The 21,656-nt window shown below is 37.9% G+C and overlaps 2 protein-coding genes across 2 annotated transcripts; both read left to right on the top strand.

Moving 5' to 3' along the window:
- Positions 1 to 1,509: 1,509 nt before the first annotated feature.
- Positions 1,510 to 2,465, top strand: LOC110923878. The gene is made up of 2 exons (XM_022167933.1): positions 1,510 to 1,827; positions 1,908 to 2,465. The coding sequence occupies exons 1-2, from the start codon at positions 1,510 to 1,512 to the stop codon at positions 2,463 to 2,465; spliced, it is 876 nt and encodes a 291-aa protein (XP_022023625.1).
- A 798-nt stretch (positions 2,466 to 3,263) lies between these two features.
- On the top strand, positions 3,264 to 3,993 carry LOC110923877. The gene is made up of 2 exons (XM_022167932.2): positions 3,264 to 3,402; positions 3,481 to 3,993. Exons 1-2 carry the CDS (start codon positions 3,294 to 3,296, stop codon positions 3,888 to 3,890), a joined length of 519 nt encoding a protein of 172 aa, XP_022023624.2. The 5' UTR covers positions 3,264 to 3,293; the 3' UTR covers positions 3,891 to 3,993.
- Positions 3,994 to 21,656: the final 17,663 nt, after the last annotated feature.

The following is a 21,656-nucleotide window of genomic DNA, read 5'->3' as shown; positions in this document are numbered from 1 at the left end:
TGTTGAACAATTTTATCTTATTTTGCTACAATATTTGTTCAAGCCATGAGTGGCTAGTTTCTTTATGATCATCTTTAGTTGAAGGTTGTTAAGACGGTTGTATTGTGATTCCCTATTTCTAGAATGGTAAACTTATTTATGTTTTGTTTACTATGGTGTTTTATTATTTGCTTGTAAATTGTTGAATCTTGTTTTATCCTATCTTGAAATCATACGTTCTTCGTGCCGTTGGAAATCGAGATATCATGGGTATAGTTAGGCTTGGGTAAGGGTTGATTGATCATCGGTAACAACCTCACGTTCTAGGAATCTGAGTACTTCGTTCCCTTTTATCACAACAAGTAATCTTACATGAATCATGTCTATGTGATTCTTTCTAGTGGAGGATAGTACAACCGTTGAAACAAACTGGAAACTAAAGATGGTCATTTGTCTCTCAATTGTTTACAACTAAATTTTCATTTTTGCAATTAGCTTAGCATTCCTAAGTTTTAAAATCAAACAATCCAATTCTTGAATTCACTCTTATTACAATTAGTTAAATTTAGGTAATTTAGAAATAACACATTTTCCACAAACTCCCTGTGTTCGATACCCACTTACCACTATCTATTTAGTTGTATTTGGATTAAATTTGATTGTGACCACGACATCACCTCAGTAATCTTTGTTCTTCGATTTCGTATACGCCATGTTGGTTGTGCGAGTTCGTCTGTGATTTTAACAGCTGATTTGTGGTTTGGTTGTGTGAGTTCAGTTGATTGCAAGTTCATCTCTCACCCTCTTACCCACCAACCACCACCGAAACCCCCCTCTTCGGAGCTGGAAAAAGATCCCAACCATCACCATCCTTCAAACTCGCACAACCAAACAACAAATCGAACCAGTTGATAACTCGCTGATTGTAATAATATGAGCACATTAGGGCCTGTACTAGGACAATGAGATTTGAGTCACATCGTTTTTTTTTCAATTTGGGGTTTTTTTTGCTGTTAGTATCTTATTGTTTCAATTAATTGCACTTTGGTCTTGCACAAAGTCTTGAATTGTTTCAATTAATTGCACTTTGGTCTTGCACAAAGTCTTGAAACCGGTGGTGGTTGAATGAATAAACCAATGGGAAAGTGCAGCATTTAATGGCATTAAAGTTTTTTTTCTTTCATTAAAAATATCAATTTCTCAATGCTTTAACGTTTTTCATTTATATCAATCATTTATTACAATTATGATTTCATTTTCTACTCATTTATTATTTGGTGTATAGATAGTTTGCTTTATTTTCAAAATGATATACACAGTTTGATGTATAGACAGTTTGATCACCAGAGAGTTTATTATTTGATGTATAGATAGTTTGATTTATTATTTGATGTAAGACAGTTTGATTTATTATTTGATGTATAGACAGTTTGATCACCAAAGAGTCTTGATTTTCAGTAGTTGTTTAACTAGAATTTAATTATTTAATTAGAGTTGTTTTTTTAGCAAATTGTAGATTCTACTAAAGAAATGGCTGACAAAAAGACTAGGATTAATTGGAAGCAAGAAGGAGTCGGTAAAACCTTTCTCGAATCATGTGTTCATGAAATTGCACTTCATGGACGTGAGGGTAGTAGCCTGAAAGCAATTTCATGGAAGAGAGTTGCTGAAAATTTGAAAATAGAAAATGATTTTATAGTGGATCAAAAACAAATGAAGAATCGCTATGATTACTTGAAATCAAAATTTGCAGCTTGGTCAAAGCTTAAGAACAAAACTGGAAATGTTTATAACCCTCAAACAAACACCTTTAACTTAACGGAAGAGGAATGGCAACTTGAGATCAAGGTATTTCTTTATATATACATATATATATATACACATATTTCAATAACCTCATAGTAATTCTTAGTTTTTTTTCCACATAGTCCAACAAATTCGTAGAAAAGTTGAGAAGAGTGCCACTTGATTATCCCGACTTGTGTATTCAATTGTTTGAAGGATCTACTTCAAATGGTTTTGATAGTTGGGGGCCATCTTCTACAATTCCTCATCCTTCTATGGAAATGATTGATCAAATTGCTCCTGTGGACATTGATGGCACTCAAATGGAACATGGGGCTAGTGAAGAGTCTTCTGATCGGTCTAAACAAAAACGAAAATCATCAACTGAAGGTGTTAATTATGAGTCACCGGGTCGGTCTAAAAAAGGGAAGCAAACATTCAATGCACATCTCATGGAAGTTGGGGAGGATATAAGGAAGGTGGCAAACATGTTGCTTAAGAAACACAACCAGTCTAATGATATACATGCATGCATGGAGAAGCTTGAGACTTTGGGATGGGAAGAATTTGATGCGAAACATCAAACGGCACTTTTGCTTTTTGGTGAAAGTGCTGATTTGAGGAAAGTGTGGTTAGAACTTAAGCCGCACACTTGTGAAATGTGGGTTAAGAACGCGGGAGCGAAGTATGGATTATTTTAATATTGTGTTCTAGTTGCGTTTTGATAGCTAAACTTTGAGCTATGGTAGTATGTGTTTTTTATAGCTAAACTTTAAGCTATGTTTGTATTTGTCTTGTTGAATGCTAAAGTCTGTATTAGATGCTAAACTTTGTATGCTATGTTTTGGAATGTTATTTGAATTCTATGTTCATGCAATGTTATTTTGGATTCTATTGTCTTGATTATTTTGGGTGATAGGTAGCCTATGGACTCGGATGAGGAGATTATGCTTTTCTTGATGCTTTGTTGGCATTGGCTACAATTAGCCTCGGTATTGACCAATCATGAAAGGATAAGAGATCTGAATTCGGCATTGACCGGTCATGAGTACACACAAGAATTGTTGCATGGCACTTCTACACAATGTCATGAGATGATGCGCATGTCACGTGAAGTGTATGTACTATTGTGCAATCATTTTAAGCAAAGAAATTGGTTGCAGAGTAGTAGGTCAATAACCTTTGAAGAAAAGATGGCTATGTTTTTTATTGTCATAGGACATAATGAGCGATTTCGAATGGTTAAGCAAAGGTTTCAACACTCAACAGAAACAACTCATAGATGTTTTCATGAGGTCTTAATTGCGATGATGAATTTCGCAAGAGAACTTATAATTCCAACATCTTCTAATCCAATCGCGAATGCTTCAGAAAACCATAGAAGGATAAAACAAATATTTCCTGGAGCAATAGGTGCGTTAGATGGAACTCTTGTACATGCAGTCGTACCTGGTGATCAACAGACTCGTTACAGGGGAAGAGGAAAGGGTGAATGCTTTCAAAATGTATTAGGAATCTGTAATTTTGATATGATATTCACGTTCGTATGGGCCGGATGGGAGGGTATTGCACATGATTCACGTGTTTTGAAAGAAGTTGCATTTAATCCGAGTTCCGGCTTTTATTTCCCCCCACCAGGTTTTTAACCTTTCCTTAAATTTGATGTAATTGTTTGTCTAGTTCTTTATTTAATAGTTTTGATACTAACATTTGTAGAAAAATATTACCTTTGCGATGCCGCATACACCAACACTCGTGGGTTTATGACTCCCTACCGTAATACGAGATATTGGTTAGCCGATTTTCGACGACAACGTGCATTGACTAAGGAAGAAAAGTTCAACCATGCTCACGCACAACTCAGAAATGTGATTGAACGCGCATATGGTGTTTTGAAGGCAAGATTCCCAATCCTAAAACAAATGGCCCCCTTTTCATTTCCAATACAAAGAGACATAGTGATTGCGTGTTTCGCCATCCATAACTTTATAAGGAAATGGAATATTCATGATCAGTTATTTGTGGAGTACAACGAGAACACTTTTTTGGAGAAATGCAACAGGAGGAAAGTGATGGCCAGTTTGTTCACGACATGGAATGGGGCTCACAAGGCATTGAATATATGACTACTTTGCGTGACGAGATAGCTACTCAATTAATGTCAAATGCTTAAAACCCAAATTGTACGCGAATTATTAATTTCTACTTGGATTAGTATGTTTTCAAGAAGGATTTATGTGTAATTTGGATTTTCTATGATGGTTTGTATTTTTTTTTCTTTAATAATTTTTCATTATTAGGAGTTATGACCAAACAGATACATTATACCCAGCAAGAAATAATTCAGAAGGGTAAAATCGTCATTGTCCACAGTCATTCAGAGATCCAACCAAACAGACTTAAACTGGTTCAGCACTTACTGGTTCAGAACTCTTACTGGTTCAGACCTCTTATTCATTCAGCACTTATTCATTCAGAAGTTGTCAAACAGCCCCTAAATCTTTTTTTTTCAAGGGGTGCGCCCGCCCACCCACCCATGAACGTCGGTCCGCCCCTGCTTGGTATCATGTTTTTCCTCACTACTTTGTTCCGTAACGTAATTAATCCTTTGCAAACAAGGTCTATCGATGAATTAATTGTACGGACACGTTCGGTTTTTTTTTAATTAAAATTAATAAAATGCTTTTTTTGGGATAAGCTATACAACAAACAGTTAACAAAATACATATTTAAACAAAGAGAAAGACTTCAAACTAGTGTTTTACCGATAATTTTGGCTGTTAAGGGTGAAGGGAGTGGTTAAACACTTTCATTAGGTAAATTTTCAAATCACTCAATCAAATCAAACAGTGCCACGCCATTTTACCTATTTTGTTTACCTATTCCTCAAAAACGTTGGCGGTGGTTAAACACTTTGGAATAGGTAAACTATTTTTTTTATTTTTTATTTTTTTTAACTTATGTGTTAAGATAAAACAAATAAAACATCAAACTTTTATAAATAAAAAAAAACCATTACATTAAAATCTAAGTTAAAAAAATATTAATAAAACAACACAACAACAAAAAAAAAACTAAAAATGACAAGGCCACTCATATTTTTTTTGCGATCTCACGTTTTCTAGCGAGTGTGATTTCCAACATCGAAGGGTGAACATTGTCGTGAGGCCGGTTAAACGTCTCTAACTCCTAGTCGAACATAGTTTGTCGCAACGCCTCGCGTTGCTCATCCGCCAACGTCATGTATTTTTCTTCTCGTAACCTTTTAATATCCATCAACTCTTTCTTCATGACCTTGTATTCTTCGAATCTACCAGTTATATCTCATATCTCTTGGATCTTCGTTTGTTGAAGACGGTCCTTTGTCCTTTTTCTCCTTTCTCTTTTGTCTTCTTGGCGAGGGATCCTCGTTCATGTCGGGAAGATCGCTCGAGACTTCGGCACTAGGTTTATCCGCTTTATAATTTCCCGAATCCGACGACTTTCTTTTTTGACTCGAGCCGGAGCTATCTTCACCCAACAATGGTACCGGCGACCATTTTTGATTTGTTCTAACGACCTCCCACGCCTCAACATGAGGAAAGTCATGTTTATCTTGGTTTTTGTAATCTTTAAGCGCTTGCTTCATTACAAAAGCATCGCCGCACCGCTAGGACGTAAACGATCCTAAAATAATAAAGAGTAAACTTCCGTTTTGCTCCCTGTGGTTTGGTCACTTTAACGGTTTTGCCTCAAACCTTTAAAAATAGTCATTTTCCTCCAATAGTTTGCTGTGGTTTTTCCATTCTGCTCCCCACCTCTAACTCCATCTAAATTGTCTGTGGGAGCAAAATGGAAAAACCATAGCAAACTATTGGAGGAAAATGACTATTTTTAAAGGTTGGGGCAAAACCGTTAAAGTGACCAAACAACAGGGAGCAAAACGGAAGTTTACTCAACAAACTAATTACCAGTAAACTACATCAATCGTAAATGCCAATGCCAATGCAATCAAATTAATACTCTTATGCATACATATAAAAATTACTTGTCCAATGAAGACCCTAAGCGCTAACCTTGGGTCAATACACTGTTGGGCCGGCCCTGCCCACTTTGTCTGATTGTTCTTCTAATTAACAACTAGCATGTTTAGTACTCATATATTGATCAGGTTTGTGGTGCTTTTGCATATGTGTAATATGTATTTTGTTTGTTTTGTTTGGGTGCTCTACCGCGGGTGCCCGTCTTCGCTTATGTCTTCAAAACTTTCACAAAGAGCTTCAGCCCCTAAAATGAACATGAAATGTGATGGATGATCACGTTGGCTAAGCCTTTTCTTATTTTAAAATTACAGAAGTAAAACTTTCTTTTTATCCCAACTGATCATGATTTCAGTCACGAACCATATGATTTTGCTAAATTGTACTTCTGGATATGAATAACAACCCTTTTTACAGACAAATAATATTGGGAAAAAATCATCGAGATAAGCAAGTGGACCTCAAAAATTAATAAAATAGTCATTGATAACATTTACATCTGTTCAAATAGTCATTGACTTTTATATATGTTAGCTATGGAGGAGCCAGATCATCAAAGGTTGGCTAGAGTTGGATTATCAGAGTGTGGGATATGGAAGAGTCGGATTATCAGAGTGTTGGCTATGGAGGAGTTGATCTATTGGCATTGACTTTTACATTAGTTTCAAGTTGGCTATAAAGGACTCGGATTATTAGAATGTGGGATATGAAGGGGCCGGATTGGTATTGAAATTTACATTAGTTTCAAGTCAGATTATTAGATAACAGCTTGTAAATATTCAGTATTAGAAATATCCTTGTGTAATTTATACATTCTTGTATCTTACTTTTGTAAAATGTAATTTATAAATACATATCTCCAATAATTGAGGAGATCATTGAGAATTCACCTCATTCATGGTATTAGCCTTGTGTGGTTGATCTCCCCCAGCCTTTCTCCATATTCCCCTCTCTTTCTAACTGATCCCGTCTTCTACCTTTTTTCTCTTTTTCTTCTTCAATACATCGATATTCCCCCTACTTCTTCATCGCTTCCTCCTCATCAACTCATGATCCTTTACCCATTGTTCATATGCTTGCCATTAAACTTTCATCTTCAATTTATCTATATTAGAGAAGTCAAATGATTCCCCTCCTCACATATCAAAATTTACTTGATCATGTTGGTGGCTCTAAAGCTACAAGACCTTCGGTCTTAACAAACGGAGATAAACAAACTATCAATCCTGATCTTGCCTCGTGGTGTGCCGCTAATCAGCGCTTCATCATCCTTTTTAATGTCTCGTTTATGGAGGAGGCTGGTTCTGTTGTTGTGGGCCTCACCACGTCTCGTGATATGTAAATTGCTATTGAAGCCGCTTATAGCAACTCCTCGATTGAACGGGTTCAGAATCTTCGAGATCAACTTCGATTAACACTTAAGGTGACAAATTAGTTGTGAAATTCAGTCGTTCCTTTAAGTTTCTTTGTGATCAACTCACTGCCATCGGACATCCTATTTAGGCAACAGACAACTCCCTTTATTTCTTTGTGGATCAAGTCTGTCATTTGAAGCGTTTTGAACATCTATACATTCCTCTAGACCTATTCCGTATTTTCCTGATTTATTGGCACAGGCTAAGAGTCGTGAGCTTTTCATCAAAGCCCTACATGGTCCTATATCACCCACTGTTGCATACTCGTCGTAAAGCTCCTAACCCGCTGGCTCATATGTTCCTACCTTTGTCACTATCGGCCTCCACACCATGATACTTGGTCTACAGATCGACCATATAATGATTCTCAAAGGCCGCCTCATGGCCAAATTTGCAGGAACCAGGGATATCATATGAATGCATGTCCCAACATTGCTACTTATGCCACCACTGTCACACCTTCGAATGAAAACTTGGTCATGCTTTTCTTGCCCAATGTTGTGTTAACACTCGTGGACCGGTTGGTATGTTGTCAATTTGGGTGCAACCAACCACATGACCACCAAACCGGATCCCACTTTGAATCCTAATCCACCTGAAGGTAATGAAAAAATTCTCTTTGGTAATGGAAAACCTCTTTCGGTTTCTCACACGGGTATTATGAACCTATTCGGCTTTCTTGATTTAGATAATGCTTTGGTGGTTCCTAACCTTACTAAAAATATTATTTAGTAAGTAAACTAACTAAAGATAATAATGTGGATGTTTTGTTCTCATAAAACCTGTTTTTCAATTTAGAATCATCAAACCAAACAGGTGCTAGCCAAGGGTTGCCTTTAATATGGCTTATATGTTATACACACCAAGCATGAAGCTTTGGTTGCTTAATCATTTTGTCCCAAAGCCTCCTATTTGGTTTGCATGTGCAAACTAAACCAAGTCCTTCACCCAGTATTCTTCGTGCCATACCCCATACTTCGCATGTGCAAACCAAACCAAATCCTCCACCTACTACTTCACTTGACATCTCCTCCACCACCACCAATCTCCACTCACCTTATGGTCGCTCATGCCAAATCTAGCATTTTTAAAATCTGTCATCTTACAAATTTATCTCATACTGTTACCCTTCCTCTTCATCAGGTTTTATTAGTTGTCTCTGATCCAAAAACATTCAAAACCACTTCCAAGCATGAGAAATGGATTCTTGCCATACAATGTGAGCTTAATGCATTTCATCGCAACAACACACGAACATTGGTTCTTCGACCAGCTAATCGCAATATTATTGGCTCTAAATGGATCTATCATACAAAGTGTCATTCATATGGCACTATTGAACGATACAAAGCTCGTCTAGTGGCTAAATATTTTAGCCAGATCACAGAGTTAGATTATTCTCACACATTCCCATTGTCAAAACTACTATGGTTCGTTTAGTTCTTTCCTTAGTTGTAATTAACAAATGGAAACATCATCAGTTGGATGTCAGCAATGCCATTTTACATGGAAATCTTACTGAATGTGTCTATATTGAACAAGCACCAGGGTTTGTCAATGTTGGTGCATACATCTGTCGACTTCGTCTTGTATCGAGTCTTAGATTGCATTGTATAGATCAGGGCACGTTTTACGAGAAAATAGGAAGAGTTAGTGAGTTTATCAGCTGATTTCGCTCATAGAAGCAGATTTCGCTCCAAAGTGTAATCTTGACATTTCGGGCAAAATCAGATGTGGGTGATTTCGCTCCAAATGGTCAAGTGTCATTCTGAGCGAAATCAGGGTAGTATATATAGGTCTCCATGAGAGAAATCATGTAAGCTATTATCTTGTATTCCACGCCAAAGTGCTACTGGTGTGAAGACTGATTGTAATTGCATTCTAATCAATACAATCAGTAGTTAAAGTGAAGAATCAGCTATTTCTAGCTTTGTTTCTTGTTTTCCGCACCTGAAACAGAGTAAAACTCCTCTGAACGACTCATTCGGGTCAGATCACGATCCTACAAGTAGTATCAGAGCACAGGAGGAGGAGTTCTACAGAGATTAGCTAGAATCCATCAAGTTTTCTTACTTCTACACCTTCTTTCTTCACCAGAACGAGTTTTAACGGACAAAACCTCATCAAAATTTCTCAGACTTTAGATAATTGGACATAGACAAATCCCTGAAAGTTACACATCTAAAATCGGATTAAAAATGGACCAAATTGACCTCGGACATGATTTCGCTCGAACTGAACTTGTCTGATTTCGCTCATAATTCATCCTGATTTCGCTCCTGGTTGCCAAGACTTGCTGATTTCGCTCCAATCTCAGTTTTGATTTCGCTCCTGGGTCACATAAATTGAGGGATTTCGCTCCAGATTAAGATCTGATTTCGCTCAGGGCTGCAACTATATCAGATTTTGCTCCAGGGTGTCCAAAACCCTTGATTTCGCTCCTGTGCACTCCTGATTTCGCTCCTGTGTGCAATATCAGTGATTTCGCTTCTAAGGGTTTTCTGGGATTTCGCTTCAAACTGATAAGCTGTTAATTTCGCTCCAAAGTTACTGTTTGTGAACAACGTGTTGACAAATCATGGATACCGAGTTCTATAACGCGTCCGCTACACCGTCAGCTCCAACTGTCATTGCACAAACCATGAATTTAGAAAATGAGACGGGAACCACCCAAAAGCCCCCAAAACTGATGAGTATCGAAGAATACTACGGGTGGAAAGACTGATTCGAAAACTGGGTTCAGTCAAATCATCTTAGGTCGTGGGAATGTATACTGAAGAAATATGTGCTGCCTCGAACAGATTTGCAGGTTATCAAAGATCTATCAGAGTTTACTGATCAAGAACGGAACATGTACAAAGCCGAAAAGATGATGACTAGTTTGCTTCAACAAGCCATCAAAGAAGACATCTTCATTCTGCTACAGCATGACAAGACTTCAAAGTCAATCAGGGATGCTCTTCGTGTTAAGTTCGAGGGTAGTGAGAATATGATTAAGAGCAAAAAGGCGCTGCTCAAGAAAGAGTTTGATTTGTTCAGCAGCTTACCGGGAGAAGATACGAAGAAGCCGATAGAACGATATTGCCACCTAGTGCGATCAATGTCAATGCTGAGTATTACAAAAGATCGTGAAGAGTGGGTAGACAAGTTAGCCGATGCGTTACCACAGAAAGAGTGGGGAACGTATTTGATGATTCTGAAGAATACAGGTGTTTATGATGGGCTAACGATTTCTCATTTTATTGAAAAAATCAAAAGTCAGGATTTGGAACAGCAGAAAATCGCTAGGATGAACAGTCCAAGTGGTCAACCGGACGTAAAGATGTACTACAAAGGTAGTGTTCCGGTTCCAGAAGCTGAGAGAAGTCCGAAAATACAAACTGCATTTAGTGCTGGGGATTCAACGGAAAAAGCTGATCAGGGTTCAAACAAAAGCAGCAGTGGATTCTCATCATTTCCAAGTGTCAATCCGAAAGAGTCAAATACAAGTTTTCATTCTCAGAGCACTAAAACTGGAAATGGTTATGTGATTCAGTGCAACATCCCTTTGAATCTTCCAGAGGGTCAAAGTTTTTCTGAAGAAACTGCGAAAGACCACATATATAGGTCTCCATGAGCGAAATCATGTAAGCTATTATCTTGTATTCCACGCCAAAGTGCTACTGGTGTGAAGACTGATTGTAATTGCATTCTAATCAATACAATCAGTAGTTAAAGTGAAGAATCAGCTGTTTCTAGCTTTGTTTCTTGTTTTCCGCACCTGAAACAGAGTAAAACTCCTCTGAACGACTCATTCGGGTCAGATCACGATCCTACAAGTGGTATCAGAGCACAGGAGGAGGAGTTCTACAGAGATTAGCTAGAATCCATCAAGTTTTCTTACTTCTACACCTTATTTCTTCACCAGAACGAGTTTTAACGGACAAAACCTGCTCAAAATTTCTTAGACTTTAGATAATTGGACATAGACAAATCCCTGAAAGTTACACATCTAAAATCGGATTAAAAATGGACCAAATTGACCTCGGACATGATTTCGCTCGAACTGAACTTGTCTGATTTCGCTCATAATTCATCCTGATTTCGCTCCTGGTTGCCAAGACTTGCTGATTTCGCTCCAATCTCAGTTTTGATTTCTCTCCTGGGTCACATAAATTGAGGGATTTCGCTCCAGATTAAGATCTGATTTCGCTCAAGGCTGCAACTATATCAGATTTTGCTCCAGGGTGTCCAAAACCCTTGATTTCGCTCCTGTGTGCAATATCAGTGATTTCGCTTCTAAGGGTTTTCTGGGATTTCGCTTCAAACTGATGAGCTGTTAATTTCGCTCCAAAGTTACTGTTTGTGAACAACGTGTTGACAAATCATGGATACCGAGTTCTATAACGCGTCCGCTACACCGTCAGCTCCAACTGTCATTGCACAAACCATGAATTTAGAAAATGAGACGGGAACCACCCAAAAGCCCCCAAAACTGATGAGTATCGAAGAATACTACGGGTGGAAAGACTGATTCGAAAACTGGGTTCAGGCAAATCATCTTAGGTCGTGGGAATGTATACTGAAGAAATATGTGCTGCCTCGAACAGATTTGCAGGTTATCAAAGATCTATCAGAGTTTACTGATCAAGAACGGAACATGTACAAAGCCGAAAAGATGATGACTAGTTTGCTTCAACAAGCCATCAAAGAAGACATCTTCATTCTGCTACAGCATGACAAGACTTCAAAGTCAATCTGGGATGCTCTTCGTGTTAAGTTCGAGGGTAGTGAGAATATGATTAAGAGCAAAAAGGCGCTGCTCAAGAAAGAGTTTGATTTGTTCAGCAGCTTACCGGGAGAAGATACGAAGAAGCCGATAGAACGATACTGCCACCTAGTGCGATCAATGTCAATGCTGAGTATTACAAAAGATCGTGAAGAGTGGGTAGACAAGTTAGCCGATGCGTTACCACAGAAAGAGTGGGGAACGTATTTGATGATTCTGAAGAATACAGGTGTTTATGATAGGCTAACGATTTCTCAGTTTATTGAAAAAATCAAAAGTCAGGATTTGGAACAGCAGAAAATCGCTAGGATGAACAGTCCAAGTGGTCAACCGGACGTAAAGATGTACTACAAAGGTAGTGTTCCGGTTCCAGAAGCTGAGAGAAGTCCGAAAATACAAACTGCATTTAGTGCTGGGGATTCAACGGAAAAAGCTGATCAGGGTTCAAACAAAAGCAGCAGCGGATTCTCATCATTTCCAAGTGTCAATCCGAAAGAGTCAAATACAAGTTTTCATTCTCAGAGCACTAAAACTGGAAATGGTTATGTGATTCAGTGCAACATCCATTTGACTCTTCCAGAGGGTCAAAGTTTTTCTGAAGAAACTGCGAAAGACCACATATATAGGTCTCCATGAGCGAAATCATGTAAGCTATTATCTTGTATTCCACGCCAAAGTGCTACTGGTGTGAAGACTGATTGTAATTGCGTTCTAATCAATACAATCAGTAGTTAAAGTGAAGAATCGGCTGTTTCTAGCTTTGTTTCTTGTTTTCCGCACCTGAAACAGAGTAAAACTCCTCTGAACGACTCATTCGGGTCAGATCACGATCCTACAAGTGGTATCAGAGCACAGGAGGAGGAGTTCTACAGAGATTAGCTAGAATCCATCAAGTTTTCTTACTTCTACACCTTCTTTCTTCACCAGAACGAGTTTTAACGGACAAAACCTCATCAAAATTTCTCAGACTTTAGATAATTGGACATAGACAAATCCCTGAAAGTTACACATCTAAAATCGGATTAAAAATGGACCAAATTGACCTCGGACATGATTTCGCTCGAACTGAACTTGTCTGATTTCGCTCATAATTCATCCTGATTTCGCTCCTGGTTGCCAAGACTTGCTGATTTCGCTCCAATCTCAGTTCTGATTTCGCTCCTGGGTCACATAAATTGAGGGATTTCGCTCCAGATTAAGATCTGATTTCGCTCAGGGCTGCAACTATATCAGATTTTGCTCCAGGGTGTCCAAAACCCTTGATTTCCCTCCTGTGCACTCCTGATTTCGCTCCTTTGTGCAATATCAGTGATTTCGCTTCTAAGGGTTTTCTGGGATTTCGCTTCAAACTGATAAGCTGTTAATTTCGCTCCAAAGTTACTGTTTGTGAACAACGTGTTGACAAATCATGGATACCGAGTTCTATAACGCGTCCGCTACACCGTCAGCTCCAACTGTCATTGCACAAACCATGAATTTAGAAAATGAGACGGGAACCACCCAAAAGCCCCCAAAACTGATGAGTATCGAAGAATACTACGGGTGGAAAGACTGATTCGAAAACTGGGTTCAGGCAAATCATCTTAGGTCGTGGGAATGTATACTGAAGAAATATGTGCTGCCTCGAACAGATTTGCAGGTTATCAAAGATCTATCAGAGTTTACTGATCAAGAACGGAACATGTACAAAGCCGAAAAGATGATGACCAGTTTGCTTCAACAAGCCATCAAAGAACACATCTTCATTCTGCTACAGCATGACAAGACTTCAAAGTCAATCTGGGATGCTCTTCGTGTTAAGTTCGAGGGTAGTGAGAATATGATTAAGAGCAAAAAAGCGCTGCTCAAGAAAGAGTTTGATTTGTTCAGCAGCTTACTGGGAGAAGATACGAAGAAACCGATAGAATGATACTGCCACCTAGTGCGATCAATGTCAATGCTGAGTATTACAAAAGATCGTGAAGAGTGGGTAGACAAGTTAGCCGATGCGTTACCACAGAAAGAGTGGGGAACGTATTTGATGATTCTGAAGAATACAGGTGTTTATGATGGGCTAACGATTTCTCAGTTTATTGAAAAAATCAAAAGTCAGGATTTGGAACAGCAGAAAATCGCTAGGATGAACAGTCCAAGTGGTCAACAGGACGTAAAGATGTACTACAAAGGTAGTGTTCTGGTTCCAGAAGCTGAGAGAAGTCCGAAAATACAAACTGCATTTAGTGCTGGGGATTCAACGGAAAAGGCTGATCAGGGTTCAAACAAAAGCAGCAGTGGATTCTCATCATTTCCAAGTGTCAATCCGAAAGAGTCAAATACAAGTTTTCATTCTCAGAGCACTAAAACTGGAAATGGTTATGTGATTCAGTGCAACATCGCTTTGAATCTTCCGAGGGTCAAAGTTTTTCCGAAGAAACTGCGAAAGACCACATGGCTTTACTTGGTTCAGTGTTGCTATAATATGAAGGTCTAGTTGCTGGTCGTATCGGAAATCCTATGCTCACAAAGGAGGATTACGATCAAATAGATGCCGAAGAGATGGAATTGATGGATATCAAATGGTGTCTAGCAAGTGTTCTCAGACGGGCTGAAAAGTTCAAGCTTATTACTGGGAGAAATGACTTTCTCGATGCTCATGTATCTACTTTAGGTTTTGACAAATCTAAAGTTACTTGTTTTCGATGCAGGGAGAAAGGCCATTTCAAGCGAGAGTGCAAGAACAGGGAAGCTAGTGGTGCTCAGAATCCGTTTGGAAAAGATGATTACTACCAGAAAGCCATTTATCAACAGGTTGGTCAACAGCAAGAATCACAGACGGCTCATGGTAGGAAGATTGAGGATTCCAAGAGAGCGTGTTTGGTAGATTTCAACTGGAACAACTACATATCACCTGAAAGCAAAGCATGTATAGTCGATCAAGATGATGAAAGGCTACCTGAAGGCTTCAGCTGGGATATGTTTGTTGATGAAAAAGGAGAATACAAAGCCTTCATCGCTAAGATTGTTAGAGAACCAGACATGTTTGCCACATGGATGAAGTCTATTGGTGAGACTGTGAAGAGTGTGGAGAAAGAGTCTGTTGTTTCTGATGAAAGTTCAGAAAGTGCTGATGAAAGCTTACAGAGTTCAGATGAGAGTGTACAAAATGAGGTTAGCACAGAAAAAAGAAGTTGTCTTTGATCAAATACCATCTGATTCTGGTTTATCAGATGTTAGTTCTGAAAAATCTGTACAGTTTGATCAGTCACCTCCAGATGATAGCAGTAGTGATGATGAGGAAGAAAAGCATATTAACATTGCAAAATCTCATCTTTCTCCTGAAAGTTTTCATTTCTATTTTGCAGATCGCATGGAGAAACTGAAGGAGAAACGAGCTGCTAAAGAAAAACAACAAATGAAAACTGAAGATGTTGTTCAGAATGAGAACGTTGAAAGTGTTGCTGAGGAGATGGTTGAGACTGAGAAAGTGAAGGTAGCTGAAAGTGTGACTGAAGCAAAAAAGGTGATTGAAGTGGTGAAAACAATCGAAGTTGAAAAGATTGTTGAAGTCATCAAGCCTTGCATGAAGTATTTGGAAGCATGCAAGGAATGTGCAGCAAAAGACGATATAATTGCTGAGTATGAAAAGAAGAAGGAGCAGTTGCTGTTCAATCTCAACTATGTAAAAGAATCATATGATGTCTTAAACAAAACAGTAACTGGTCTTCAAAAGACAAATTCTGAAAGAGAACAGGCACTAACGATGATGAATGCTGTGATGATGTCAAAGCAGAAAGCTATAAACTTTTACTTCGAAGAGAGTGCTAAGTGGAAGCAAGAGTTGGAGACAGAAAAGATTGAGAATGAGAGAATTAGACGTTTACTACAAAGTTATTCTAGTTCTGATTATCTCATTGATCATATTTACCCAACTGTTGCAGGTATGGAAGCTTTTCAAGATGAAAAGACGAAGAAAAAGGATACTGGTAAGAAACCGACTGTTAGCTATAACAAGTGTCCGCCTCCAATTTGGGAAGGATATTTTCCTAGAAAACCAAACGAGGAACAACTTGAAAAAGCAGTTAATATAAAGCTAAAAACCGACACAACTGATGAATTACCAGAAAACATTGACGTCACGTTTACCTCGTCTGACACTGATCATGAGTCTGAGTTAATCAAAAAGGTGGTCGATCAGGTGTTGGATACTGATGAGGAGTCCGAGTCAAAGTCTGAGTCTGGAGGGTCAAATTCGTCTGTCAACAGTCCAAAGTCATCGGTTAAACGGTCTTACAGTAAAGAATTTTTGTTATCAAAGGCAAATTTGGATGATGAAACATTTGAAGTTGCATACACTTTAAATGATTCGGACAAATTATATTCTGACAAAGAGTTTCCAATAAGAAGTGTTCGTTTTGAAATGATCAAAAAGGTTTTCAAAATGACAGAAATTAATATTTCTGAAATAAAAGATTTAAATCTTACTGGAAAACCTAAAAAATACACTTCAAGAGTTCAACAACGGTTAAACAAGAAAAAGGGTTACAATTCTGGTTTTGGTTTTCAAAAGAAACCTAACCAAAATCGTAGCTACAAAAAGAAAGGTTTAGGCTTTATTCCACTAGAAAACTATAAAAATGAGAAAAATTCTAAAACAAAAACAGAATTTGTTTCAGGAGGAAGTGCTGAAGAAGAACAGAAGAAACCGTTCTGGAGACATTCAAATCAAGAGTTTCTTGCAGAAAAGAAGAAGAATGGGACTGGAGTGTTTCATTCAAAGGAAACTCGAACCTGTTACAAATGCAATGAAGCTGGTCACATTGCATGGAATTGTCCGAAAAATGCCAAAACAAAACAGGGAGTTTCTAAAAAGTTGAAAGAAAAAGTTGTTGATGTTGAACCACCAATCGAGAAATTTAAGATTTTTGAAAACTCAACTTATGAGGTTGGTGAGTGTTCTAAAAAGAATTTTTACAAAAAGAGAGAGAAAGACAACCAAGTGTGGGTTGTTAAAAAGGTTGATGAGAAAGTTGGCGATGAATCTGGTTCCACAAAGCCAGAAGAGCCACAGGTTGAAGTGAAAATTTCAGTGAATGATGAAGAGTTTCCATCACTGAAATTTGAAGAGGTTAAACAGAAAGTTGGTAAAGTTGATATCTCGAATCAGTTTTACACAGAGAAAACTAAGTTTGATGTCGAGAAAACATTCAATGGGAATGTTAAGAAAATTTTTGGGAAAATGCTTAATGGGAAAGCAAAGGGGGTTAAAGACTTTTATGCAACTAAAAAGGCAACATACAACCCCACTGCGCAAGAATTGAAAGCCATCAAGTCTGAGAAGACTTGGATGGAAGTTTGTTTCCCTTGAAGTCTTAGGACTATGCCAGAGATCCCAAGTTTATATCGTGGATCAGGAATCGGCATCATTCATGTTTTATGAGAGTTGAATGAATTTGAAAAATGTTTGAATGTTTACAGGTTAAAGGACTAAGCCAGAGCTTCCAGGTTGATAAGTAAGAAGCAGGAATCGGCATCCTGATTGGTAAAATGATTCATGTAGACGTAACATTCCTACAATTGGTATTATTTGATTATACCTTCAAGTGGTTATTCTTACAAGTGGTATAGAGGTTGCTTGATTGCAAAACGGTAAATCAGGGACATTAAGTTGTACTTGATTTACTACATATGCGTAAAGGACAGAGATGATGAACCATATCCCCGTACTTAACAAGTGGATAATATACAAGTGGTAAATACAAATTCATTTTCCGGAAAAATCATTTTGATTAAAACAAACTTAAGTGTTTTGAAATCTAAATGAGAAAATGGTTTGTTGAAAGGGGGAGCTTGGATTGTTTACGCATTAGTGGATGGCGAATTGATGCAATTCGATGTCAGTTGTCAAGTTTCTGTACAGTTAGTTTTGTGTTCAAGTGGGTCAAGCGTTTAGATAGTTTTCAATTTTTCTTTAATGTGTTTGCATTTTAGGGGGAGTAGAAAATAATTTTCATAAAATCCAAAAACATTAGAAAATTTGAAAAATAAAAAAAAAACATGATAAAAAGTAAAATGAGTTTTGTTGTGAAAAGAGGAAATGATAGTACATCAGTGGACTGTCACAACATGCTAAAGAATTGTAATGTAAAATGTGATAAACAATCTCACTGCGGATATGCCAGTAGGTTTTTATACATTTAGTAAATTGTGACGAGATATAAACCTAAAAATTTCAAACTTGCTTGTTTTGTGGGTTAACAACTTCTTGAATATATAGGTAACCCCTGAAATCTTGTTTGAAAGGTCCCTTATTCTGAGATACTAGGTCTTTATGCTCAGTGATATCTGGGGTATTATCCCAGGACTTCTGCTGTATGGAAATACTGACCTAGTCCCCGGATAATGCTTTCGGCAAATGCTTGAAACACAGCTACACCCTCAGCATGTCGATGAAATAATAAAATTGATAGTCGTTGCTGTTGTAATCAAAAGATCCTCTAAAGCGGACACACCGAAAAGTCGAAGCCGTCATCTCTTTGCGTATACGGAAGTATCGACCTGAGCTCTCACGGCCCTCGCATTTTAACCCCTGACAGATATCATCTGTGGTATACTCACCTGTGGTATACTCACCTGTAAGACTGAATATTGGGATCTGGATACGGGAGTATATTCAAGTAGTGGGACACACGGATAAGTCCAAGTGTTTAAAACATTAACATCGTATCTCGAACCAATTGAACTTTGTGTGAAAATTTAAGTGGACAAATATACTGACAATCTAGGTGAATTGTTTAGAACTTAAAATGTAATCAGCTTAACGGTGTTCGTGACATGTCTCATAAACTGATATGATCCTCTTACGCAAACTCACAAAAATATTGTTTGTAAATATTTCATTTCTGCATTTTCTTGATTCTACAAGTGGTGGCATTTACTTTCTTACAGAAAATCCAAAAAGATTTTGTGTGTGTTTTAGCATAAACTTTTGAAAAGGTCAAAAAGATTTTCGACAACTGATGTTGGAAAGCTGATTTTCAAAGTCTCAAAGTGCTAAACATGATGACATTGTTGTGAGGGGGAGTGTGTTTTGAACAACAAAATATGTTTTTAATTCAACAATTGGTTCATCAAAGAGGAAGTTACTATGAGAGGGAGTCGTCTGATTATATCAGCGTGTTGGTGCATACGTCTATATTGGGAGTCGATGTTAGGTGCATATGTTAATATTCAAATTGTTAAATGTATAAATCTTACTTTGAGGTAGAGTTTATGCAGGAGTCAAGTTGAGCCAGGTCAATCGATCCTGAGATCTAAACTAGACGAGAGCTAGGTTACGATACCTGTGGACTCTGATTGAAGAAAGCCAGGTTTCTGATTCCTGTAGATGCTGAAGACAAAGTATGAGCCAGGCTATCGATCGTAAGCAGAACTAGAGCCAAGTTTTGATCTTGGAAATTAACAGTTGTGGGATGGAAAGCCAGAAAACGATCCTGATACAGATGCTGCTGAAGAACAAAGAAATACCAGCACATTGTTAGGGGGAGTCTGTTGATGAAGATAGAGAGAGAGAAGCCCAGAGACTGAACAAAACTGAAGATGCGAAGACGTGGCATGATCTAAGACTCAACGACTCGTCAACATCTGAGGGGGGGTCTGTTGGTGCATACATCTGTCGACTTCGTCTTGTGTCGAGTCTTAGATTGCATTGTATAGATTAGGGCACGTTTTACGAGAAAATAGGAAGAGTTAGTGAGTTTATCAGCTGATTTCGCTCATAGAAGCAGATTTCGCTCCAAAGTGTAATCTTGACATTTCGGGCGAAATCAGATGTGGGTGATTTCGCTCCAAATGGTCAAGTGTCATTCTGAGCGAAATCAGGATAGTATATATAGGTCTCCATGAGCGAAGTCATGTAAGCTATTATCTTGTATTCCACGCCGAAGTGCTGCTGATGTGAAGACTGATTGTAATTGCATTCTAATCAATACAATCAGTAGTTAAAGTGAAGAATCAGCTGTTTCTAGCTTTGTTTCTTGTTTTCCGCACCTGAAACAGAGTAAAACTCCTCTGAACGACTCATTCGGGTCAGATCACGATCCTACAGTCAACTCCTAATCCTCTAATCATGTATGCAAGTTAAATAAAGTGTTATATGGGCTCAAACAAGCCCTCGTGCATGGTTTCATCGCCTAAGTTACTTTCTCATTCACAACAGTTTTGTTTGTAGTCGTACCGACCCATATCTCTTTGTGTTTAAACGAGATTCCTGTGTCATGTGCTTATTAATCTATGTGGATGATCTAATCTTGATGGGAAATCAAAATCATGTTCTCACTGCTTTCATCACTAGTCTAAACACCATATTTACCATTAAAGATCTAGGGTTGCTTAACTACTTTCTTGGGCTTAAAGTTACTTACACATCTCATGGGCTCTTTTTAAATTAATCAAAATACACTAATGATATACTTACACATGCTAAGATGTTGGATTCCAAACCAGCTTCGACACCTTTAAGCACAAATATTTCTTTTGTTTCTGAAGGTGATTTGTATCCGGGTCCCCCTCACTATCATTCTATTGTGGGTGCTTTTCAATATATAACCGTTACTCAACCTGACATTTCTTATGTTACATGCTCCTACAATTTCACATTACCAAGAGGTGAAGCGGATTCTTCGATACCTTAAAAGAACCTTTGCATTTAGTCTTTATTATCGTAGACCCACTCTTAGATCTCTTCTTTTCCGATGCTGCTTGGGCTAGATATTTGGAAAATTGTCGATCAACTTATTTATGGATATCATAAAGGTTTCTTAAACGTAAACCTTATCTCATGGAGTGCGCATAAACAACCCACTATTTCTCGCTCTAATTGTGAATCTGGATATCGGGTAATGACAAACACTATTGCTGAAATTGTCTGGATTACTCACCTCATGCGCGAACTTCATGCCTTGCCGCCTAATCGACCAACCATCCTTTGTGACAATTAAAGTGCTTTCTTTTTACTCGGAATCTAGTTTCTAACAAACGAGCCAAACACATTGACCTTGATTATGACTTTAATCTTGAACTTGCCGCATCTGGGAAATTGCATACCAAGTTTGTTCCAACAAGCTTCAGGTTGCTAACATTTTCACCAAAAGTCTTCTGGTGCTCAATTCAATTATTTTTGTTATTTGCTTTGTTTGGGTACTCCATCGTCTTGCTTTGGGGGGGGGGGGGATGTTGGATAACAACTTGTAAATATTCAATATTAGAAATATCTTTGTGTAATTTATACATTCTTGTATCCTACTTTTGTAAATTGTAAATTTATAATACATATCTCCTACAATTCAGGATATCATTGAGAATTTAAATCATTCACAACTATATATATATATATATATATAAGTATTGGATTATCGGAGTATGGGATGTGAAGGAGCTGATTTTTAGAGTATGTGTTTGGGAGAAGCCCTCTCTGCTTATTTGTCCTCTTCTTATTGGTTGTTTTTACTGACTATCTAAAAAATGTGAAAATCAATTCCTATTTTGTTAATCTTTGATGTCTACATACCTATTTTGATGATTATCCCAATAATTTACTGTAAGTGGCGTCGGTTGTGTCCCCACCATTTGGTGAAGTGATAAAGGCAATGAAGAAAAGAACTAGGCACCTTTTGGAGGTCGCAAGTTTGAATCCGAGCCAACAAGGCTTTTCGT

Source organism: Helianthus annuus, chromosome 17 (genome assembly GCF_002127325.2).
Source record: "Helianthus annuus cultivar XRQ/B chromosome 17, HanXRQr2.0-SUNRISE, whole genome shotgun sequence".
Lineage (NCBI taxonomy): Eukaryota > Viridiplantae > Streptophyta > Magnoliopsida > Asterales > Asteraceae > Helianthus > Helianthus annuus.
The sequence above is the reverse complement of the archived record's forward strand: the minus strand, read 5'-3'. Positions and strand labels throughout refer to the sequence as shown.

Coding starts and splice junctions, on each gene's coding strand:
- LOC110923878 (XM_022167933.1), top strand. CDS start 1,510: ATGGCTGACAAAAAGACTAGGATTAATTGGAAGCAAGAAGGAGTCGGT. Junction 1,828..1,907: donor AATGGCAACTTGAGATCAAG/GTATTTCTTTAT, acceptor TTTTCCACATAG/TCCAACAAATTCGTAGAAAA.
- LOC110923877 (XM_022167932.2), top strand. CDS start 3,294: ATGATATTCACGTTCGTATGGGCCGGATGGGAGGGTATTGCACATGAT. Junction 3,403..3,480: donor CTTTTATTTCCCCCCACCAG/GTTTTTAACCTT, acceptor TAACATTTGTAG/AAAAATATTACCTTTGCGAT.